This window comes from Sarcophilus harrisii, chromosome 1 (assembly GCF_902635505.1).
Source record: "Sarcophilus harrisii chromosome 1, mSarHar1.11, whole genome shotgun sequence".
Taxonomy (NCBI): domain Eukaryota; kingdom Metazoa; phylum Chordata; class Mammalia; order Dasyuromorphia; family Dasyuridae; genus Sarcophilus; species Sarcophilus harrisii.
Genome location: NC_045426.1, coordinates 298,953,347 through 298,979,421, shown reverse-complemented (window position 1 = coordinate 298,979,421; position 26,075 = coordinate 298,953,347). Strand labels below are relative to the sequence as shown.

At 33.5% G+C, this 26,075-nt stretch overlaps 1 protein-coding gene across 4 annotated transcripts in view; it reads right to left on the bottom strand.

Annotated features, from left to right (window-relative positions):
* Positions 1-25,481, bottom strand: part of MARF1 (meiosis regulator and mRNA stability factor 1) — a 41,892-nt gene extending 16,411 nt beyond the window's left edge. The window contains exons 1-17 of one of the 4 annotated variants that reach the window (XM_031944279.1): positions 25,333-25,481; positions 22,208-22,408; positions 18,153-18,299; positions 17,604-17,801; positions 15,988-16,162; positions 14,875-15,101; positions 13,213-13,330; positions 10,771-10,943; positions 8,074-8,505; positions 7,737-7,906; positions 7,480-7,638; positions 5,522-5,711; positions 4,525-4,703; positions 2,022-2,102; positions 1,558-1,794; positions 1,299-1,418; positions 619-794 (exon numbers count right to left, since the gene is read on the bottom strand). In XM_031944279.1, the coding sequence (XP_031800139.1) occupies positions 619-794; positions 1,299-1,418; positions 1,558-1,794; positions 2,022-2,102; positions 4,525-4,703; positions 5,522-5,711; positions 7,480-7,638; positions 7,737-7,906; positions 8,074-8,505; positions 10,771-10,943; positions 13,213-13,330; positions 14,875-15,101; positions 15,988-16,162; positions 17,604-17,801; positions 18,153-18,299; positions 22,208-22,351 (2,926 nt within the window). In that variant the 5' untranslated portion in view covers positions 22,352-22,408; positions 25,333-25,481. Of the gene's footprint in view, positions 1-618; positions 795-1,298; positions 1,419-1,557; positions 1,795-2,021; positions 2,103-4,524; positions 4,704-5,521; positions 5,712-7,479; positions 7,639-7,736; positions 7,907-8,073; positions 8,506-10,770; positions 10,944-13,212; positions 13,331-14,874; positions 15,102-15,987; positions 16,163-17,603; positions 18,300-22,207; positions 22,409-25,332 lie in introns of all 4 variants that reach the window. The other 3 variants (XM_031944268.1, XM_031944272.1, XM_031944281.1) reach the window with 3 other exon arrangements.
* Between the last annotated feature and the right edge of the window lie 594 nt (positions 25,482-26,075).

The window sequence follows — 26,075 nt, the reverse complement described above, 5'->3', positions numbered from 1 at the left end:
GATAAGCCCCTGAAATTTACCCCAGAAATGTGCTTTTCCGTATTATTATCATAATCTTTGACAAGAAACAATAAGAATATTCCTTTCCCAGGTAAAGCCTATAGTACATTTGTAGGTCAGAGGTCACAGAGACCTACATCTTTTCTCCATCACAAACTTATTTAATTTTCTCATGAGTTTTGCCTCTTCTAGGCTCTAAATCATGCAACTCCAATTACTTGCTCAACATAGATGCCAGTTTTCATATTTCCCAGATTGTCTAGAAAATGTTATTTTTTTCAATTAAGCCAACTTATGCAATAAAATATATCAAAAGGCAAATTTTGTATCTTTACATATTTGAAACTAACTTTTTTGCCTTTGAATTTTATGGATATACATTATAAGCTAAAGATGATTTATGACTAAACTTAAAAAAAAAATTTCTCCAAAGTACCTGGCATTTTAAAGTGGAGTTTTAAATAGCAAAGAAGAACCTTGTAGGGTATTTTTACAACGTTAATAAAAAACCAGAAAACTCCAAATTTGATATATAAACATTTCACTGAATTCTCCAAATTTTCTAGGAACTGACTAGCAGGAATTCAAATAGACTAAGTAACGGATATAAAGACATACCAGTGCTTGGAGGTGGGGGCTTATTGTGTATCCACTTAACTACTTTTATGCCATTCTGTGCAGTAACAATGTTTACTCCAGGAACACAGGTAATGAGATGTTCCAAAGGAACTCCTCCTTGATCTTCCTGCACCACTTCTAGATCACTGAACTCTGCAGTGTAGCAATCTGGGAAACTACAAGGAAAACACACAAAAAGTTAAATGTAAATCATCAAGAAGTAAAATAAAGATTGTCGAGTATGCATAAAACACTCTTGCAAGTCACAAATGAATACAGAAATGCCAGCTATTATTTAGATATAATATTTATAAATAAAATAAATTTATATTTATATATTTATTTAATTATATATAAATAAAAATAAATATTATTTAGAAATAGAATCCCATTATCTGAACTTGAACTTAGAAATAAAAACCTCATCAACAAAACAAGACATGCCCTAATTGCTCAGGTCATGTTTTCCCCAACCTAAAATGAAACCTTATTCCATTTTAGAGCTCCTTAATTTAACCAAGTTAAGTTTAGGCTAAGTATTTTTTTAAAAAAGAGAAAATACCAAGCATAGAACTTCAATATACTTGGCAAAGAAGGACTGTCCACCTGAATTTCAGGGGGAACAGAAAAATAATTTTATTCTAGTTTTGACATTAAAACTGACATTCAAAATTATTCACCTCAGTAACGGCACAGTACCCTCATGTGTTTGTAAAAGACTGTGAACCTGGGGTGCAAATGTCTTCAAAGACAGTACGACATAAGGAATCTTGTATGAGTCTGGATCAAATTCATGTTCACTAAAGTAATGAGAAAAAAGTATTTAGTAGTCTATTTAAATTTTAACAAACAGACTATAACATCAATTATTTCTAAAGAATAAAAGAAAACATTTACAAGAGGATTAATTTTTCTAAAAAAAAATCCATAATAGTCTACCTGAAATCTTTATTGGAGCTGTGCTGCTTGCAGACAGGTTCATGATATTCTAGTTCTTCAAATATAATCGGACTACAATTAGCTGATGAGCCATCATGTGACTGGGAAGACCCTAAAGGGCTCTGTCGGGCCTGACTACTAGGCAGTAGACACACCAGCCTCCCATTTCCTTGATCACGGATTGCTACTGTGTCTGTTAATTTATATAGGTCTGACACACTCAATTTGTGTCCAAACCTAAATGAGAAAGTATAGAAATAAGTACAGAATTAAGTATACAGTTTAAAAAAAAAAAAAAACTTCTTAATGCCAGAAAAATTCACCAGTTTGAGTAACTTAACAAAGATAAGAAAAATAAACATTATATTTACATTTGTGTCATATTCATTAATAGAAAATGAGTTTATTTTAAAAAATCCTTTTAAAAAATAATTTTAATAAGCAGTGAATTTCAGTTAACTTACTTTTTTTCATAGACATCTGTGAACTTATACAAAGGCAAGCAACAAGCAGGAGCATCTTGAAGAATGGATACTGTTTCTGAGCTATAAGCATAAAAAATTAGAAAACAATTTTCTACAACTTGTTTCAAACCATTTTTGTAAACAGATTACAACTTATCAATAAAATTATTCACACACTGAAAGCAAGCTCCTGAAGTTCTCCTGAATTTTTAAAACAAAGATCTGGGAACCAAAGAACAAGGTGAAGTTACATATTGTAAATTTTATGAAATGCAGCCAGAAGTTAACCTATTTTACTAGAAAGTAAAATTGAGAACATTTTACATTAGCACTGTAATTAATGAGATATATACTTTAAAAGATTCACTGGATTCATGTGTATTAAAATTGCTATAATTCAGAAGAACATGCTCTAAAATGATTTATTAATGACAAAAAAAAAAAAAACAATTTAAAACAAAAAAGGACTGACATTTTAAGCAACTTAACTCTTAGAGAAAAGGGTATTTAAGTTGTTACCCAAATAGATCACAAAATCGTAGATCCTAATAATAATCAAATCTACCTTCCTATATCAATTAATCAACAAACATGTATTTAGCACCTGCTATATGCCAGGCCCAAACTTATCAAAGGGATAAATCATCATCAAACCAAAAAAATGGTATCAACTAGCATTTATTATAGATTTCAGTTTCAGAAAGCACTTTATAGATGTTACCTCATTTGATCCTCAAATCAGGTGCTAGTATCGTCTTTTTTAAATATTAGGGAACTGAGGCTGGGAAATGATAGTAACTATGTGACATTGAACAGTTTACAAGTTTCTAAGCAGATTCCATGCTTTTAAGCTTCTCTCCCCTCTAATGCATCCTTCACAGAATATGACAAAGTGATTTTTTTGCAAATGTCTATGTCCTGTCTCTTACTTGATTAAACTCTAAAGACTCCCTATTGTCTCTCAGAAAGAAATCTCACTATGTGATTTTAAAAGACCCTTTAGTATTAGCCCTGTCCTGCTTTCCAACCTCATTATAAATTATTCCTCTCTTCACACTCTACAATCTAGCCAAACTAGCTTTCTAATTGTTCCTCATACATGGACTCCAATTCCCTTTTCCCTTTGCAGCTTGAAAAGCATTTCCTTTTCCTTTCTACCTCACAGATCCTTCATTTCCTTCAAGACATAGCTTAAGTATATTTTACACAAAGATTTCTTGAATTCCTTGACTGCTGATAGACTTAAGTCAAGGAAGATTTTTGGGGGGAAGACAATGGATTATGTTTTAGACATATTGAATTTTGAGATATACATGAGCTATCCAGTTTGAAATACCCAAAAGGCAGTCAGTGATGGAGCTCAAAAGAGAGAGAGACAGATCTAGTAGTTATGCACAGAGATGTAAGGTAGTTGATGAGGTCACTGAGAGAAAAATCTAACAAAAAGAAAAGCCAGTTCAGCATAGAGCTTTAGAATACATCCACAAAGAGCATGATATAGATGCAAATCCAGAAAAATACCCCTAATAACAAAAAATTCATACTGGTGATTCTACTAGAATCAAAACTGTTAACAACTGATTTTCTCTAAATAATATGAACTTAAAAGAACATATAATCTTAAAACTATATGGGAGTTAAGGAGAACTTACACTTAATATATAAGAAATATGATGTCATATATAGATAATTTTATGGCATCTTTATTTAGAAGATTTTCAAGTCTTTGCTTTTAAAGTTTGATTTTATTTTTCTATTTTTTTTAAACATCAAATCTGTATACATTAGATGATTCATTTGTTACTTTATTTTAGTGCTCACTACAGTTAATATGTATTTCTTAAAAAGAATGACCTTAGAATTTTAACTCTGAATAAGGATGGAAAAATATTATTTTTAAAGAACTAATTTATAAGTAAAATACCCCCATACATGTAAAACAGCTGAGGGATACAGCAGTGAAAGTCCTGTAATTATCTGTAGGTCACTTTTGTTTCTGTTTTCAGGACTACGGAATTCTACTTAGCTAAAATAAGGGGAGGAACTTCAAGGACCCAAGTCAAGGTCACTAGATCTAAAGGTCCCAGGGTATCAAACTTAGAAAAGAAACATTCATGGCCGCTTCTGACTTCAAAAACACCAAGAAGATGTAGACTGAAAACAATAATCAGTGTGTTGTTAGCAAGCTATACCTAAAAACAGGACACTAGATGGACCCACATACCAATATAAAGAAATTATAACAATTCTAATTAGCTAACAGAATGAATTAGGCAAGTCACTAAACTGTTCTCAGGCTCAATTTTGCCATCAGTAAAAATGGAGATACTATTAGCACTTATCTCAGAGAGTTGTTGTGAAAATTAAATGAGATAACCTATATACATACATACATATAGATAGAGATAGAAGAAGAGAGTGCACTCTGCAAATCATAAAGCACTATATATAAATACTAGCTATGATGCTGCTCATATAATTTTATTTTATTTTATTTTTTTACCTTAGTAAAGACAAAGATTTATTAGCTGTTCCGGTGGCCAAAGAGACCTGGATTCTTTTGCTGCCAATTTTATATCTGTGAAGACTATTTACTGCAATAATTGCTTCCTGCAAATTTTCCATCTGAACAATAGCTTTTAGTTGATAATCTGTATGAGGGCTGAGCTCTATGCTCTTCACCTAAAACAAAAAAAAGCAAAACTGTATAAGCTTCTTGTCAACAAACCAAATTAAAAATGAGCCTGATTTCACCGAGACAAATTTTTAAAACTTGGTATTATAATAAGGTCACTCCTGTCCTGTAATTATCTGTAGGTCACTTTTGTTTCTGTTTTCAGGACTATGGAATTCTACATAGCTAAAATAAGGGGAACTTCAAGAACCCAAGTCAAGGTCACTAGATCTAAAGGTCCCAGGGTACCAAACTTAGAAAAGAAACATTCATGGCCGCTTCTGACTTCAAAAACACCAAGAAGATGTAGACTGAAAACAATAATCAGTGTGTTGTTAGCAAGCTATATCTAAAAACAGGACACTAAATGGACCCATATACCAATATAAAGAAATTATAACAATTCTAAGCAATCTCAGTTTTATATTTTAGAAATTGTTATTAAGATGTATCACCCATTTACATCTTAAAAGTATCATTTAATCCAGTCCTATGATCATGGTAAATGGTCATTCCTTATTCCCTTAAGGGAAGATGAAGATTGTTTCTATAGCAAAGTTTGTTTCTATGATTTGAAGAAGATCAAAAGCAAAAAGCAATGAGCTTGATTTCCATTTTTTAAAATTTATAATAATTTAGTGCTTTACATACCAAGAATGACCTGACATATTGCATTAGGCTACAATAAACCACTAAAACTATATACTACATTAAGTAGTATTTGCTACATTATACCATTTAAAATTCTTTTAACAAAGGAGACAAGAAACTAAATAAAGAAAAAAAATATATAAAAATAACACTAAGAACAATTTTGAGGGATTACCTTGCCATGCCTAGAGAAAACTTCTTGCATAATTTGATGTAATTCCTTGCGAGACAATCTGTAGTCAATATTACTAATCTGAATATCAGCACCATTTGCAAATGGGTCAGGGCAATCGGTGCTGCTAGGATTTGTGATGCTGAAAGTAAGTGGAGATGCTCTGTTCAAAAGGTTTGGAGATACGCTCCTGCTTAAAATAAAAGCATATTAAAAATATTAATTGTAACATGTCAAAAAAAAAATGTTGTACCATGCAAATGGCCCTTAAAAAAATTTCCCTTTTTGTTTAAAAATCCTATGCACAAATAATTATACTTAATTTCAAAAAAAATAACTGTACTATGTGTTGACTTTTAATTTAAATTAAGTGCATTAAATATTTCTAGCTTTAAATTTTTTTGTGGCATAGCAGATAAGGTATTGGTCTTAAAAGTCAAGAAACCTTTAAATCTCATTTCAGATATTTTACTAAGCTGCACCAGTAACATCACTTAACCTCTCAGAGCCTGTTTCCTCAACCTGAAAAATAAGGATATCTGCACTAGATACTCCAAAAGATTTTTAGTGAGAAAAACATTCTTTGAACCATAAAGCACTTTGAGTTATTACTACTGAGAGAAAAGCAAACATGCTAATGAAAGAGACTGCCTTTTAGATAATTATTCTTAACAAAGTTTAAAATTTGACACATGAAAACTCCATCTAAACATGAGAACTCAATTTATTCTCTTCATATTCTTTTTCTATTCTGGGTCTCTATTTTATCACATTCTTCTTCCTGTACAGAAAAATCTTAAACCCATTTTATAGATTCTCTATAAAAGTCTCTAGAGTCTTTCTGAAATTATCTTTTCTGAGTCAAAAAAACTAATAAAAAAATACATTAATTTGGATTCTTGTTATATGTTTAGTTTTGTGACATCTTCAGACTGTAAGACAACCACAGACTATTTGATTTAAATTTAGAAAACTTAACAAAACTAAGAATGATTACTGTAAAAGAAAAAAGGCAAAATTAATGGAACTTCAAGTGAAGAGAGGGCTAGAGAACAAATATAATTTTTGTTTGGCTCTACTTTGATAAACTTCATTATAATTTTATTCCTCATTTATATGTTTGATTGTTTTGGCTGACAAGTTATAAAAAAAAAGACTAATTTCATTACTTTTATGGGACTCTCAGATAAGGAATCTCTCTCTATCAATACAATTGTCACCTTCATAGCATCCTAGTCTTAAGAAAATTGGTTAGAGCACTGAGAGGGTAAGTATCTTATCCAGAATCACAGAGTTAGTATATATAGATAGGTATTTGAATCTAAGTCTCTGACTCCAAGGCCAGCTCTTTCTCCCCCATACCACAAGCTCTCTCTGAATTTATAATAAAAATTAGAAAATAAATTATTGCTGTTTTGTGCCTGTAAAGTTATTATGACTAATCTTTGTTGAATTAATACACACAGCAGTGATCTGGTTCTAGTTCAGGTTTCTTCAGCAGGGTTAATAGGGACTAATCATAAATTCACAGCAAATTTCTCAGCTGTAGTCACATTTTCCTTATCTTTGGCCAGCAATCTTGGTTAAATCCCCTCTCTTAAGTTGTTAGCCAAAATCATAAGCAGAGATTAGTAGAGCACAGTGTTTCCATTCCACAAGACAATTGTCAACTTCCTTCCTAAAAGTTTTCCATAATTTGAGGATCACTAACTCATGGATCTAAGTCTACTCATTTAAGAAAAATAGTTCTAGAAAATTATCAGAAATCACTAATTTCTTCTAGGGATATACACACACACACACACACACACACACACACACACACACACAATAATAATAATAGTGTACTTTCAAGCAAAAGTAGATTACACTTCCTATAATTTCTCTTGCCATAAATGTTCAAATTAAAAATAAAATCACCATGAAAAACATTGCTACTCATATGTAAAGCTGGTTTTTACCTAGAAGACCAATTCTGAGATACAAGCAAAGGACTGAGTTGCCTTGACGTAGTCAACTTGCTAAAAGCAGATGGATAACTGATTTGGAACATAATCTCCTCTTTATCCTTTTTCTCTACAGGTGAACTGGTAATACTTCGGTTATTAGGGTTCTCTTTCCTAATTAAAAAAAAAAAAAAAAAAGACAAGAGGGAGAGAAAAGCTTATTTGTGTCATAATCAATTAATTCAGTTTTTAAATAAATTAACTTCACATACTTCTGACAGCTTTTATAAACAGATTCTGCTGTTCCTGCAGTTTTGGCTGTCAGAGTTTCAGCACTTGCAGCACGAGAATTATTTTGTGGAGAAGGTGTATCCATCCTTAGATGATCCTGCTGGTGGTGTTCACTGTTTTTATTTGTATTAGATTCAATTCGGCACAGTTCCTTAAAAAAATACAAAGACAATATTGCTTAAAATATGATTCCCACCAGGTCTATGGTACAGGATAAAATATATAACTGACAGTGCTTGAGTCTGTCAGTGATCTACACAACTGTAGTCAAAGAGAATACCCAAAGAGAAACTTTAAAAATCAAGTTGTCAAAATTACCTGTAAACTTTTAATATTAGTATTTTTTGTGGCAGATCCAAGATTTGCTTGTAATCCTTTTCCAGGCATGACTTTGGCATTGGGAGACTGTTCAATTCCATCTTTAACTAAGCATAACTTTGGATTTTTGTTGACCTTTTTGGGAGATTTTGCTTTATCAGAAACAGTATTTGAATTCTTTATCTCATTAAGTTCTTTATTTTTGGGAGTAAATGACACAATAATTCTGTTGCCAAAAACATCTTCATTTTCCATTCGCTTCTGGGCACGTTCTGCACTTTCTTGATTCAAGAAGCGCAAAATGGCACTACTTCCAGAAAGGCTGAGCACTTTACCACCACAGTTGTCTGACAGGCGTCGAAGGCGGTTACTGACACTTTTGCCATCTCTGTTTGTTGGTAGGTTATAAACATAAAGCAAAGTGTGGCACTGCTGCAAAAGATAAAAGATAAAGTTTCATCCACCCAAGTACAAACAATCATTTAGAATCCAAAGAAACAAAATGGATGGTTTTTAAACCATAAGTGATAATAAAAGGGTGATGACATGGCAAATTATCCAACATCAAAAATTTTTACTATGATATATATCTTCTAAAAAAAAAAAAAAAAAAAAGGCTATTTCCTTTTTTTGTTCTGAGTTCTGAGTTCTGAGTTCTATCACTCTAGAATGGAAGAACATCAGAATGTATGACAACTAAAGTAGCATTTAACAAAATCTCTTGGGCTATCACTGAAAACAAGATGGAGAGATACAGCTTAACCAGTTAGGTGGATTGGAACCCGGTGAATGTTCAAAGTTGAAAAAGAATATGAGAATAATCATTAATGATGTTAAATTACAAGGAGGTTTAGATCTTGGGTTCTATGCTACTTAACATTTTTATCAAAGACTTAGATAAAAGTATACATATAGCACCCTAATCAAATTTTTCAAATAACACAAAATTGAGAGAGGTAGCTAAGAAATTAGCTTTCCTAACAAATAGTCAAGATCCAAAAAGATCTTGAAATGTTACATCTTTAATCTAAATCTAAAAAGATAAATTTTGGAGATAAAATCCTACACTTGGATCCAAAAAAAAAAAAAAAAAAAAATCAATTTTGCAAGAACTAAATCTGCAGAGGTATAACTAGAAAGCAATTTATGAGAAAAAAACATCTAAGTGTTTTAATTGACTAAAACCAAGTAAGACAAAGCAGCTGAAAAAATTTAATACTATCTTAAGATGTAATGAGAGGCATAATATGCAGTTTGAAGGAGATGAGTTATATTGTACACTGGCTGGTCAAGCCAAACATAAGAGTATCTGTTCAGTTTATACTTTTAAGAATATTGTCAAACTACTTAAGAACAATAGGTTCTTATAAGGCAAATATATATATATATATATATATATATATATATATATATATATATAAAAGGAAGGTAAAAGAAATGAAAATCGTATCTTACAAATATTGGTTAAAATGCAAAGGATTTTTTAATTTAGAAATGACTTCAAGAGTATATCATAACTATTTCAAATTATTTGAAATGGAAATATTTGAATTGCTGTTATGAGAAAGAACTATCCTAAAGACTATGGTTATTGAAAAAAGGAATGTTCTGCTCCAGGAGGAAATAGGTTTCCTTTTAAGTAGACATTAAGTGATCTATTGATGGAAATATTAGAGGGGATTTCTGTTCTGGTATGCATTGGAGTAGATGGGCCATAACAAATGATTGCAAGCAATCAAGTAACAAAAATCTTTCCTTAACATTTTTCTTTAAATTAATAGCATAATAGTCTTTTTTGATGGGTCATGAATAAAAATATACAGAAATTATGTTCTTATCCAGGAGTCAGGACAGAGAAACTTGAAAGTTTTAACCTTTGTTGTTTGTGGTTCATATACACCTTCTCAGAATGTTTTTAAATGCATAAAACAAAATACACATAATCATCAAGGAAAATGATTTTATTGAAATAGTTATTAAAACATTTCAAAAAACAAGCTCACATATCCCAAGTTAAGAACCCTTGAGCTAGAGTAACAGATTTAAAATGATTAAATCTCTGAAAGTCTTAAAAGAGAATAAACAGAAAAATGTGAAACTAATATTCACACTGAACTAAGAGGAAAACATATACAAGACATAATATTCCATTGGCAATCAATATTTAGCCTTTTCTTTAAGCCTAAATAAAAAGGCAAAATAGAGACTAACAATGTCATATATCTACATATAACATGTAGATACTGAATACAGTTTACTTCCAATTCACAAATAAACAAAACCACATCTAAAAGAAATGTTCTCAAAAAGACACAGTCATGAAAAAACTAGAAGGAAATAATAAGACACAAACAATACATAGAAGGAAGCAGAGGGAAAGAAGGAAAAAGAGAAAGAAGGAAAGAAAAGGAAAAAAGAAAAAAAGAAAATTCCCCCCAAAAAAGATAATTTGAAAAATGCTTAAAAAAAAATTATGATAAAAGGGCACAAAATCTAACCTGCTCTGTACCTTTGGCTGGGGAATGATTTGATAGACAATTGAACAAATAAATATCAAAGTGTCATTTAAAGAATTTGAGATCCTATATGAAAATAAAATAATTTTCAATTCCAAGTTTGATGGTCTCTACAATTTAATATTATGATATAATTAAAATATTCTTTAAGTCTCTTTCACACACGCATCCACTTACTTACTGGCATTTTTAGTGGTAATCTTGGGGGCAAGTCTGAAATGAACTCTTCAAATCTGATAAGCTCATGAGCATGATGCAGCAGTGCTTCAGAGGCCTGGTTTTTATGTACCAAAATAATATGGAAACCATGCCGGTGCCTCAAGTCACTAAGTTCCAATGCAAAATTGACATCAGCTGAAAGAGAAAGGTTTTTCCTCTCAATATTAGAAAGTGTGGCACAAAATTCTACTAATATTCATTGAAGGAAAAGTACCAGCCATACAAATGAATATGACTTAGGAAGAATCTAAAATCCATACTTTCTTCAAAGCACATAAGCACAAACAGAAACTTGCTATAATTTTAAATCTGGTAACAATAGGGCAACACAAGGCAATCCCTTCTTTAAATATCATCCTATACTACATTTGGTATGTCAAAATATGTTAAGTTTTTTAAAGGGGTCCCTGAACTTGTTTTCTTGAGATGTCTTATTTTCCAGAGATGAAGCTCCCTAAGATAACTTAATAATAATCTTCTGTAACTGAAGTTACAAGTAAACTGAGTTTCTTTTTGGTACCCCACCTCTTATAGCTCTATTACTGATAAAGCTGGAACTATAAGATTCCAATTGGTTTTCACCAGGTGAACTAGATTTTAGAGAAGTAAACTTTGAGGCTTATATTAAAATCTGTTTTTGTAAAAGACTTTAGCAGAAACATCTAAGGAGTATTTACAAATAACTAGGAACCAGAAAAGAAATCTAGAGAAGTGATACTCTTGAGGACAAATATTTCCCAGAATTGTCCCCAAGAAAGGACGTTTCAAAGACTAGACAACTACATGGGACATTTGAGATCCAAGATGAAACATGGTGACTGAATGGACAATGGGAATGGGTTACTAAATTGCAAGGAGACAATGTTTGTTAATATGGATATTTATTATTGTACTACTTCAGTTTTTGGTATAGTGTGAATTAGTACCTAATTTTAGGTATTCTTACTCGAACTTGTACTGTGATTAGTCAATGATTCTGATCCTACTTTGTACTTGGAACTATCCTGTATCATCTCCAATGCTGTAAATTGTATGAGCCATGTTTATTTATTAACATAGTTCAGAAATTCTTGCTCCCAGAGGCCTAAATTCATCGACTCAGGCCAAACTTCAATGAATAGGCCTCTTGTTAGCTTTCTGTCTGTTACCCATTATCCTTGTGAAGTGCTTTTTTATCTTAACCTTCAGATGCTCTTCCCAGTAGTATCCAAGATATTTTACCAGGTCCTCTCTCTCTGTGGTTATTAGCATATCTGCAGGTTGTCATGATCAGAGAGGGATCTAAAGAGGATCCCTGAACTTATTTTCTTGAGTTGCTCTATGTTCCAGAAATGAAGCCCCCCGAATAGCAACCTTTCGCAAGTGAACTTTATTAAACTCTCACTGCCCCTGAAGTTAAGCCTAGCTCCAGACAGCCTGGCCCAGATCAATAAACTGTTGCTACAACTGGGACCTTGATAGATAAGCAGACCGGCCCTCTTCATGGAATAGTATTTCCCACAAAGGAAAAACAAGTTCACTCTTATTTCCTATTCCCTTATCCCTTTCCTTGAGAAGGGGACTAGTCCTCTTCTCATTCCCTTTTAACTCTCCCTTTTGCTATAACTTAAATACCAAAGGCATTCTCTACATCACTTCTCTACATCACTCGATTCCTTTATATTTGGTAGAAGAAATTCCAGATGAATGTTAATTTCTCTTATAATAAATCTAGTTTCTATGCATGTCTTATGGAGTCATGATTTTTGGTTAACTGTGTTAACAACACTGTTAACAACAATTTGCTACAAAAGTATCAAATTTCAAACCTTCAATCCTTAGATTTCATTTCTCATATTAGAATACAATGTAAAATTGCAGAATATCAATTCATTTGCAGAGGTAGTTAACTCCATTCACTATAGGAGTTATAAAAGCAGTTCTTTTGGGGAACAAAGATTTAGAAAAGTTGACACTGAATCTGTTAAGTAATACTAAATTTAGAATCAAAACCAAAAACATCATAGAGATAAATCTGGCCCTTACCTACTGAAAAGAAAGGAATAAAAATATCTAGTCTAAAAACCACTTTTTTTTTTGGGAGGGGAAGGGAATCACAGGATCCTTGAATATTATGAACCTCTTCTCAAAATGTTTTTAAATACATAGAAGACACAGTATTAGGAAATTAAATTATACTGAAGTAGTTATAAAAATATTGAAAATTTAAGTTCATACACCCAAAACTAAGAACTCCAGAAGAGACAATACATTCTGCTACATAAGAAGGCTCCAACTTAATAAGCATCAGAATTTGTTACATTTTCCTTTCTGACCATATTTTATTTTATAAATTTTTAAATCCCCAAATAACCATAACCATTATCACCAACTTAAACTCATAAATATGTTGATACAAACTTACTAGACACAAGAACCACAGTGGCTGGTGCAGTGTGAGTATCTGCAAATCTTCTGAGACTCTGTCTGAGTTTATCATCAGCAGCATTTTTTGCAGTAGCATTGATATGTGCAACTGTCACCTACATTATTCATAAGAACAACAAAGTAAAGATTTAATCCTGTTACAGTTGCCCATTACCTTGTAAATATCCTTAAGGGAGAAAATTCATACAATTCTTTAATTGTCATTTAAATATGCAAAAACAAATTACAGATAGCTTTCAATTAATTACTGATTTTATATAATTTGTGCATTATCAAAATGTTTTACTATTAATTTTCCTTTTATCATGTTTTGTTATTTTTTTCACTTTATTCTTTAATTCTTATGTCAAAGAATGGACAGAAAAAAAAGAAACAAAATCTGAAATGAATTAAGCTTTTTGGTTGAATATGTAACTAATGATAGGGATTTAAAACCCTACCAATGGAGGAATTTTAAAAATGAAATATGTGGATTATTTTCTTCTAGTTATTAACCACCTAAAAAATTATGACAATGGTGGGATAGAAGAGTGAAGAAGAAGGATGAGAATGGACAAACTCCTGAAATATTTTTATGTCAAAGTTATAAGACTCATATAAAGCATTATCTTTTATTTGATTCCTAAACCTTTAAATCCATTACACAAAAAAAATAACAAAAATGAAGCACATAAATGTACCCTCTTTCAGGTCCAGAATCATATAAAATATACAAGCAAAAATTTTAGATGTTTAATAGAACTGTAATTTTAGATATTGTGATGACTCACAAAGCCTCCATTATTAAAAAGAACCTAGTATTTCAATAAGTGTATATCAATTTTTTTATTACAAATGTAGTTATTATCTAGCACAAAACTAAAAACATCACTTTGAAAAAATAAAACATACAATAGATTGACAAAGTGACTATCAGGGTAGCTGACTTGCTGAAATGGCTACTAAGATATTTTTAAATGGCATGGACATTGTCTTTTTAGTTTTGATTTTGTGAAAATTGATTCACCAAAAGCTCTTAAGCAATAACATTAACAACAGCATGTTTATTGACTACTTTAAAGTTTACAAAACATGTGAGGTACCTCATTTCATGTGAGCCTTATAACAACTCTATATGGTTGCTAACTATTATTACCCTCCATGTAGAGAGGTCAAATGATAGCCCAGAGTCATGAAGCTAGGTGAGATTTGATTCTAGATATTCCTACCTCCAAGTCCAGTATTATCCAACACTGCCCCTCTAAATATATTTTTTATTAATCAACAAAATATTTATTATGAACTATGTGTAAGGAACTGTGGAGGTAAACAAAGACATCAAAGACTTTCCCCTTAATCAAGAAAATAATTAATTAGGTTAATAATAATAAGGCAAATACGTAAAAATTCATAACATTCAAATAATGCTATATAACAAAACTGGTTAATTAGATACAACTGGAAATTAGTAATTATCATTATGGTATTATCTAGATAAAGTACAAAAAGATAAAATAACTTCCTGTACTCCCAATCAGATAAAAGAAGAGAACATATCCAATAAAGATATCAAAATATTTTTACTGGACAATATTACAACTTTAAAAAATTTCAAATTATTTATGCTTATTACTATAACATAATAGTATTTTCTTTTTACCTGACAATTATTCAGCTCCTGAATAACTTCTTTGCTTTCTTTACTGATGTCACAAACACAGATGAATTCTGCTTCTCTGTGGCCTTTAAAAAACTTCTCACGAATTCGTTGTACAACAGTCACAGCTGACCGGCCAGAAGGAACAGAGCAGTTTTCAATGTCCCAAAAAACTCCAATGGGGGGTAAGTTTTCTAGCACCTGTCCTGCTATTGCAACTTCTGAGGACCCTTTAAAAAATTTAACATATTCTATTGTAATTATAGAAAAAGAAAAACTGGTAAAAATTAAATCAAGAGAGATTTCTACTTTTATTTTTCCAGTTACTATATTTAGTAAAAAAAACAAAACAAACAAACAAAAAAAAGAAACACTTGATTAGATATCATGTTCCCTCAAGAAGAAACCACTACTATAGTGGGGGAAAAGAAACAAAAACATATACCTAATTTGTCATTTTAAATGCCATCTCTATTTACAAGGAAAAAAAACTCTAAAGCTCCCATGAACTGGTAAAATACATAAAGCAAGTCAATTTATAAATCTGATTTATCTTTTTGACCAGTCATAAGCCAACATACATCTGAATTGCATATATTGCACATATGAAAGTTTAAAAAAAAGGTAAATAAGTATCAGAGAAATTAAAAAGGGTTGGGCAGTTACAAAATACTTTAAAATATTTTAGCATGCTGCATTAATAGCTAATTTAATATTAATGATTTTTAAAAACAAAACAGAATATTGAACAGTACACCTATGAAACAGGAGCTATCTTAACATGTTGTAGGATTTCATAGTATCATTGTTCTTCTCCATGACTACAATTCTTATTTCTATTAAACTCAGTAACAAATCCCACCAATTATAATCCTAAAGGACAGTAATAAAATAGTTTCTTCCAACACTTTAATCTTCCTAATAGAAACTGCCCAATTTAAGATGATGTAAAAATCTATTAGTTTAATGAGTTTTAGATTATTAATTTTTTTTTTGCTAAAGAAAAAACAAGGAAAGAGGGCTTTAGTACTCCTCCCAAAATTAAATGAAGTATATTTGTAATATTAACATTTTATAATAAAACTAGCATAAAATGTGTATTTAATTATCATTTACCATATTTTGAAGCTGTTTTGCTAAGATTATTTGTAAGTAGCAAAGCTGTCTCATTCCCTGTTCCTTTGGTTCCACAGCCATTACACAAAGGGATAGAAATTGATGCAGTTTGAGTATTTGGAGGTGGAATATTTGGCCAGACTTTAGCAGCATCAATTATACTATTTCTTGCCGGCTGTTAAAAACAAAATTTTCAATCACATTATTTCAGACTTTATAATATAAATAGCCTTTATATTTATACACAAAACCTAAAAAGCATGTGCTAAATATACTTAATACTATTTCATCATTTTAGTAAAATTAATTTTCAATTATATTTCTTGGAAATCATGGACATTAAATTTAGAAACTAATTCCAAGCAGTTGTTCCTTATACTCTTTCACAATATGACCATATAAAGATCGACTAGGAAATTCAGCGTCTAAAACTCTATGTTTTAAGCCCCATATCACCTACAACCTATTTCTTCGTGTGTGTGTGTGTGTGTGTGTGTGTGTGTGTGTGTTTGTCTGCGCATGCTTTGGAAGCAACTAGGTAGCAAAGCAGATAAAGCTCTGGGCTCAGAGTGAGACGGCCTGAATTCAAATCCAGCCTCAGAAACTTACTATGTGAGCCCAGGTAAGACACTTCATTTTATATGCTTGAGTTTTCCTTATCTGTGAAATGAGCTGGAGAAGCAAATGGCAAGATTTGCCAAGAAACAACCAAATGGAGTCATGAAGAGTTAGATGTAACTGAAATGACTGACAAAAAATCATATGCTTTATATAGAGGTTATTAAAGTTTTTCATGTAAATGCAGTCATACATTATGGTCAAGTGTCAGGTTCCCAATTTACTATAAATGTACAATGCTAATCTAAATTCTGAACTACATTACATAAGTGAGTCTCCAAAATCAAATCTTTTAAAATGCTTTAAGTTAAAAAAGTAATCAGTCATCACAAATGTGTTTTAGTCTTCTTTATTAAAAAGCAAAAGAAAAATTCTGGAAAATTGACAAGGTTTTGAGGTTCAAATAAATTAAATAAGTAATGGTAAATCTGTTGTAACGTAGGAAGCTCTGAGAGGCAGCATGGTGTAATGGATAGAAGATTGGCCTTGTCATGAAGACCCAGGTTCAAGTTCTACTTGTGATATATAGATAAATATCATGTATATATAACTCTTAGTGCCCCATGTAATTCTTTAAGACCATGGTATCACCTCCCCAATAGGATCATAATTAAAGACAAGTTATTGATCTCTATTAATGGAGTTTATAAATGAGCTCTCCCACACTAATAAAATTACAGGTCCAGATAAAACAAAACAATAAAGCTCTACAAAGCATGAACTACTTAGTTCACTAAAAGCTCCATTGCTGTATTTTTGTTTTAGTAGTTCTTTCATTTTACCTTCAATGTAAGACCTAATTCCTATTGCCGATTACTCATCTTCCTCCAAGACCAGCAAAAGTTAAAATGATTAATAAAATTATCTTCTAAATTAAAAAGAACTTAATCAAAAGTACAATCTTATATATACAATGTAAGACTCCTTATAAATTCCCATTTCTAAAACCCCAACTATGTTTATGTACTGTTAAAAAAACAAAAAACAAATATACAAACCTTGCTCAAACAGTCTTCGCAGTAATGAGAGCCCTTTAGACAAACCGATGGTGCCATATTTAGATGCAAAGGGTTGGTGCACACATGGGATGTGAGCTCCGACTGTGAAATGTGCTCTTCCAAATGCCCAGGAGCCCCACTTGTGAAATCAGAACAGGGGAAATAGCCAGAAGAGGTGCAGCTTGGAAGAGCTGGGAACTGATGCAGTTTACGCACATTACCATGACATGATTGGAAATGAAGTTTTCCACAACAAGGCAGGTGTTTACAAGAAGAGAAGTTACTTTCTATACACATGCTGGAAAAGTCACTTGCAATGCCTGCCAAATTATTTCTAGCTGGAGCATTCTTGAGTGAAGATGCAGACTGAAAAGCAAACCCTGACCCTACTTGACAAGTGATTGTACCAGTGCCTGGTGAGTCTAATAGTGAGCCAGCGTGAATCAAGCCCCCAGTACCTCTGCCACCAGTGCTGCCGCTGCCGCCGCCACCACCAAAGTGCATCGGAGGAGTTGAGGGGTCATTAGAGCAATGAGCACAGCAGCTTACTTTAGGAGCAGGCGGAAGTTGTATTTGAGGTTGATGAAGTGGATGAATATCTGGAATTGGGGCTGCTGGGAAAAGTTTAGCGCCAGCATGAAGAGGAGATGGTACATCCTTTAAATCTACAACAACTTTGTTCTCCATGTAATCTTTCTGAAAAACAAAAGATTGAGAAGTATCTTAGAGTATGAAGTCTAAAATTTCTTCACATTCCATTCAAAAGCACAAATCATAGGTACTACTTCATCCAACAAACAAAAACTATAACAGAGTAAAACACAAAATCCCAATTTTATGGGACTGAAATTGAAGTAGATGAACTACAAATCAACATGAGTTCAAATAAAAAGGGACTGAGGCCAAAGATTTGAGTTCAAATCAAACCTGAGATTTGAGAACCTACTGTGTAAAGGACATATGCTAAGGGTTATGATAAAAAGTTTCGGTATCGTTGCTCTCATGAAGCTTTTAAAGCCAAGTGGGAAAACTGACACACAAATTCAATACAAAAATAACACATGACTGATATAAAAGGGTAAAACACTATTGGAGGTCAAAGAGAGCCACTGAATAGAATGAAGGCTTCTTGGAGGAGGTAGTATTAAAATGGTAGAAATTCAAGGAGTGAAGACCAAACATAAAGAATGGCAAGAAAGCAAAAATACAAGACAGATAGATAAATCAATCAATCAGCATGAAATTCACTTTACTGAAATATATAGGAATAATAAAGGAAAATGGTACATTATTGAGGATTTCAAATACTAAGCAGAAATATAACTAGACAGATGACTAAACTATATTAATTTATCACATAATAGATGTGAGAGCGGGAAGGTGACTGCAATAGCCCAAGTAAGTGATAATATGTAGCTATAATGGACTAGGAAGAAGGAACAAGTATCTCAGAGACATTGAAATAGAATTAACAGGGTTTGGTAACTGGCTGGATATGGAAAATGAAGGACAGAGGAAAAGTCAAAGACCAACATTTCAAAAATGGAAGACAAATAAGTGGTGTTACCAGTGATAGAAAATGCGGTATCAGAATAATGAGGAACTTTAAGGCAAAATGTATTAATCAATTTTGGATGTGTTGAATCAGTCTCTAGATAGGCAGTTAAGAGAACTCAGAATAGAAATCAAAGTCAGCAAGAATTTTTTAAACATTTATTACATGCTAGACACGTTGAGAAGCCCTCAGGATACAAAGAAAGCAAAAGAGTCTCCTACTATTACAGAGCTCACGTTCTAATGAGGGAGACAACATGAAAATAAGTACGTACATATAAGATAGTATAACCTATGGGTGATAAGTCTGATACAGACCTTCAGAAGACAAAATTTGAGGTAAGTCTTGAAGAAGCCAGGTAACTTCACATGCACAGTTGGGTAAAGACATAGGGCACTGTCAGTTCATATGCAAGAGTTAGGAGATAGAGTACTGTATAGACTCCCAAACAAGTAGGCTTGTATGACCAGATCACATATACAACGAGGGGAGTAAAGTCTAAGACCTAAGAGATTGAAAAGTAGCAGGTAGTAAAACACTTTCAATGCCTAAAGATTTTATATTTGGTGATTTCATTAATTCCCATGAAATATAATTGTCAATCTTATGCCGATACTTGATTTATTTGTCTAGCCAGACCTGTCTCCAATTGCCTATGAAGATATCTTGAACAAGATCTACAAATAGCTTAAACTTAATATATCCAAAATGCAACTTATTATCTTTCTTTCCAAACTCTCTTTTCTTCCTAACTTCCCAAATACAAATACCATCTTGCCAGTCACCCAGACTCAAAATCTAGGTAGTATCCTTGACTTTTCACTCCAACCCTCCCCACTCTAATCACTTCCCAAGTCTTGTTGTTTATACTTTTGCAACATCAATCCTATAAACACACACCTTATTTTCCAATGACTTCATTCTGATAGGGGACCTCCCCCCAACACTTCAATTATAATAGCCTTCTGAGAAGTTCTCTGTTTAAAGTTTTTCCTCATTCCAATGGACTCACCACTCAGTTGTCAAAATGATCTTAAAGCTCAGGTCTGACTATTTTTTCCATAAAGTTCAAGTCTATTTCACCACCACTCTTCTCTATTTAAAAAACAAAAAACAAAAAAAAACACTCTTGGGGCTCATCTGTAGAATCAAATGTAAAATCCTTTTTTTGGCTTTTAAAATTCTTCAAATCTTGGTCCCTTCTTCCACTTCTAATCTTGTTGTTCCTCATATATAATATTCCTTCTCCTCACTCAGGCATTTTCACTGGCTAACTCCCATACCTGAAACTCTCTCTCTCCCCTCTCTGTCCCTGTCTTCCTTGGTTCCTTTCAAATATCATCTAAAAGTTCGCTTTTATAAGAAACTTTGCCCAGTCCTTCTTAATCTTAGTGCCTTCCCTGTGAGATTATCTCCAATTTATATTGTATGTGTATGATCCTAAGCAAATCACTTAAATTTTGTTTGTCTCAAATTTTCTCAACTCTAAAATGGGCCCCTACCTCTTAGGGTTGCTGTGAGGATGAAATAATATTTGTAAAAAGCACTTGGTATAATTTCTGGAACACAGGTACTACAAAAAAGCTTATTTCCTATACTTCCCTTTATTTGTATCATTAGCACTTAGGACAGTGCCTGGTACACATCACTTAAAAAATGATTACAACTTGTTTAAATTGGGGATCATAAGAAGTCACTGAAATTTATTAAGTAAGGGGCTTATAGCTGAATGCAGCTGCAAGCAAGGAGAATAATTAAAAAGGTACTGTAATAGTTCCAAGCAAAAGATGATAAAGGACTGACCTAGTGGTGATTGGGAACAGAAAGACAACATTGTGGAGGAAGAAATAACAAGATTTGATTAGACTGAATATATGGGATGTATGAATTAGAAATTGTGGTTAACAAGTTAAAGAAAAAAAAAAGGACTGTGATAAAGATTTTAGAGACATTCAAATAAAAGTGATAGTCGATGCACTGGGAATAAAAGATTATTAAGAGAGGTGACAAAGAAAAAATGTGGCTGAGTACAGATACATGGGAAATACCCAACTTAAAGGATCAGAAAAGAATGCAAGCAAAAAATGGAAACAAATAAAAATCAGAAAACAAAATGTCAAACCTGAACTAGACTAAAATATAATTGAGAAATGTTTAGCAAAGTAAACAAAAACACAATATGATAAAATGTTAAACTGTAGTTTTCAAAATAATACAGCCCCATAAGGATCTGTTTCTATTTAAGTTTGCCACCACAATCTTTAAGGACAAAGTATCTAATAGATACTCAATACAACAAGATACCAAAGACCAAAAAGATACCAAGAAGTTGGAAACTGAGAACAGAAGTGTAAAGTAAAAAAACTAGCAGCATTAACATTTTATTTAGTAAGCCTCTGCAATTCATTTGAATTCTAAGAAGGAAAAAAAAAGTAGAAAAATCAACAGAAAATGAAAACAATAAGCAGTATAAGATAAAAAAAATTTGCATGGAAAAAAGTATGAAATTGTTAAGAAAATTTTAAAAAGCAATGGCTTATAAGAGATGACTTACTGGGTAGAGGAAGGAGACAGGAGTAATATATTTGGAAATAAATGAAATGCGGGAATTAATAAGAAATAAAAATAAGTAAGGAGTTAAGGTATAACAAAGTATTGAGTAGACTACAAAAATAGAAAGCCAATAAAGTTCTTATTTTCCTTTTCTATATTACAAGAAAAAAGATCTCAAAACAAGAGATACAGTAACTATAACCTTCATTTTGATCTCTTCTTTTATTACACAATACAATGTAGAATTTATCTTTAGAGTCAATTGCTGCCAGGTTCAAATGGAAAAAGCTTTCCTAAGAGTCTAACATTAAATATTTAAAGTATCTATCCTTCCACTGAATATAGTAAAGAAAATATATTACCTCTTTGGTTAGAAAATAATGAAGACCAAAAGGATACTACAAAAAGTATACAAAAAGAAAGCTTGTCATTGACCACAGACACAATATACTATTTCAATAACTAAATTTATGCTATTAGTATAACATTTAGTTACCGTTTTAGGACTAAGTGGCAATGTCTGTTCAGGACGAGAAAAGCAATTAGAAAATTTCCAAAGCCATGGCTTAGCATCGCTATCTTGTTGAAGCCATCCACGTGACCTATTGCAGGGGTTCTCGGTTCCGTTTCCTTCCATCATACAACCATATAGTGCAGTTCAACATTCTTTTGTCTTTCCTTTCTTTCATTCTTCCTCCTATGAAAAGTGAAATTTGAACATTTTCTTTTTTAAAGCACAAATAAACTTTTTTTTTTACATTTAAGACTTAAATATGTGCACAATGTAATCAAGTCAGTTTAATGATCAAATTTTTAAAAAAATATGAAGTCAACATACACAGGAAGATTTCGTTTACTAAAATATTCTGAACACTACTCACTTGCCTGAGACCTATTCATTTCTCTTAACACCAATCTTTTTATAGGAATAAACTATCCATCTTTACTGCCAAAAAATAGTTGACTTTAAAATATGTTAAAGATATTTTACCCCATATTGTCTTTGATAGTATGTAAAATCTAATTTTTTCTGTCTATTCATAGGAATCTTCCATGAATTCCCAGAAAACCAATAAAGAATTGTCTAGAAACTTTGTACTTCAGATACTCCACCAAATGAAACTGATTCCTCCCTCTCCCTACTTCACAATTACAAACTGATTATCACTAAAGAAAAATAAATTAACTATTCACAAAATTGATAATTTTATTTTGAGCAATACACTTGTGATTCATAACTATAAATTATAAAGACATTCTTGTAATTTAAGAAAACTCAATACTTAACTTTTCTGCAGGAGCCCCTTGCCTAGTTTAATAGAAAATAACAGCACTGACTATATCTGCAGTTGAGTGCTGATGGTGACTCAAGCTTTCCCTTCTCTTCTCACAGAAAAAAAAAGGTCCTCAAAATTCAGTCAGGATATGAAACTCTGCATAAGAATTTTAATTCAAAGAGATATGCACATCTGCAAAACTATACAAATGTTCCACTATGGATAAAGTAATAATAAAGTATTATTTTGAGATGCACTAGTGTCCATCATCTTCTGGTTTTGCCAAAACTCACTAAGTCAAAGAATATTGAAAGCAACAGGCTGAACCTTTCAGGAATTTTGAGGTAAAATTAGAAAGTAGGTATTTCTAATGAAATTCCCGCTATGTCATTTTCCTTTTCCCTTACCCCACTGTGATCACAAACAGACAGTTAGGGATCCTATTGTCATAAATACTGACCTTCCTTAAAGTATAAGTCAATATGCCTTTATTAAATGTCTAGTAGGTGTATGGCTCTATCAAAACAAACCCAAATAATCCCTACCCTTCAGAAGCTTATAATTTACAGGAAAGAAATAATATGTATATGGATAAATTAAAAAAAAAAACATACAAAGTAATATGGAAATGGGGAAGAGCATTAACATCTGTGTAATCAAAAAAGGCAAGGAACAGAAGGTACAAGAAAAACTTTTGCTTCATTTCATCAAGTTCCTTCTTATCACCAATCTTTTGTTTTCTAGGTCCCTATCTTTTTGTAGTCTAAAGAAATTCTAGTGTGTTGGACACTGACCCATCCTATTTGGAGTTCACTGATATCCCATCTAATAACCCATACCATAGGGTTAAATATGTTGACTATATATGCTCGCTTCTTTACAAGAAAACTTATCAATCATTAACTCCAGCCTCAAACCCATTCATTAACACCTCATTTACAATTCAATTGTTCAACTTTGGAGAGGTAAGGAGTAAAAACTAACTTTGGTATAAACTTAGTTAATTCACTTTCATCTGTGTTTTCAAGAACAAATTCAAAAGTATGGTAAAGAAAAAAAAGTAAGTGCCAACAAAACATCACAAATAATAATTGGGTCTCAATTCTACGACATTGTCCCTGGAAGCCACATAAAGTAAAATACACAATCAAATCAAAATGTTTAATTAATTAGATGCATGAGGCAACACATCTGTCAAACAAACATTTATTTAAATGCTCATTAAGTGCCAAGCATAAGTGCTAAGTACTGGAGTTACAAAGTAAGGCAAAAAGACAGTTCCTGCTTCAAGGAGCTCACAATGGAAATGGGGAAAACTATAGGAAAACAACAATGTCAGAACAAGATTGATAGAGGATAAATTGGAGATAAACAAAAAAAGTCCCAGACTGAATGTTCTGTTTAACATAAAGACTGTGTTTTTTTTTTTCTAGAATAGAACCAGAAACTTAATCAGACTCTTAGGAGGTCCAGGAAGTAGAGTCAAGATAAATTCCAAGTCTCACATCTTTAAGATTCTATCCTTGAGACTACATCCTGTCTCCTAGGGTGTGGAAGATAAGGGTTCTTTTACAAGTCATACTGAGAGATTTGGTGCTTTGCTGAATCCTCTGTAATGTTATGGGTCCTATAGTAAAGAATTTCCTTAACGGATATAATCAAACTTGGTGCATTTCATTTTCGAATAACAAGTTCCTTATCGAATGGTGTCCGCAGTTTCACAGCGGTTCTCTATATACCCTCAAGTGAAGATAAGTTACTTTTGTCACCTACAAAATCCTCACTTGTGATAACCTTCCCAATCGCACAAACACAATCGAAATGTGTAACACTAGGAGGAGCGGGGGGAGAAGAGGAGGCGGATGAAAGGAGGGCAATGCAAAAAAGATTATCACGGACTTCCTTTATTCCCTCTTAAAATCGGAGCTAGAGAGCCGTCTGCTGCCCGACCCCCACCCCGACACGCTAAAGTAAAAAAGGGGGGGCACACGCCCCACAAAGCTGCCGACCCCAGTCACAAGCTGCTTGCAAGGGAGGAGGGCCCAAGGGAGAGCTGCCGGGCTCCCCAACCCAAAGCAGGGGAAAGAGGGGGGACAGGGATCCAGGGTCAAGGCCACTCTGGGGCAGGACCAGGGGGCCAGGCCGGAGAGCGGGGAATATGCGAGACTGCGCAGCCAGGAGAGGCGCGGAGCGGGGCGCAGCCCTCCCGAGAGTTGTGTGAAGGGGGGGAAGGGGGAAGGCGGAAAGAAAGCGCTCTTCTGTCAGCTCCCAGGGCCAGAAGGAAGGGACCGCAGGGCGTTGACGCGACCCCTCCGCTCCGCCCCAGCCCCCCCTGCACACTCACCTCAGCCACCTGCTCCACCTGCTCTCACATGCCGGCCATACCGCCTACCCCCCCACCCCCCCAGCCCTTTGTTTTGATTCCCGACTCCGCAGCTCCCGCCGCCGCCGCCAAGCGCACCCACCACTTCCGCTTCCGTAACGCACCGCCCTGTCGCAAAACCAACGCCCTCACGCACCCCCTTCTCACCTCTTCCCCGAACTCCCTCCCACTTCCCACCGGACACCTCCTCCGCGGGGCGTGCTGGGAAGCCCGGGAGGCGGGGCCCGGGGACTTGCCACGCCTCCTCAGCCTTCTCCTGGGGAAGCCGAGACTGCCCCTGCCCTTGTCCTCCCCGCTCCGCCCCTCCCGACCCAGGCCCTGCGTTCTCCTGGAACTCGCTGCTTTCGCGGGGCTTTTGCTAACCCTGACCCTGTGTTCCAGGGAGGGAAAGGACGGGGCTCTGGCGTCAGATGTGCTGGGGTCGCAGAAGCGAATTTATAACATTTGGGATCAAATCACGCTCTTCCACTTACTGCCCCGGGCCCTTAGACAAGGCGCACTTTTAGCCCGAGTGACCTCAAAAATAAGTCACCTTGTAATTCCAGCGCCTTTCCCGTGAACTATTTCACGTGTATCCTGTACGTAGCTTGCTTCGTGTGTATTTGTTTGCATGTTGACTCCCCCAGCAGACTGTAAACTCTGGGAACAGCCACTTTTTGCCTCTTTGTATCCTGACACAGAGTAGGACTTAAAAAAGCTTATTG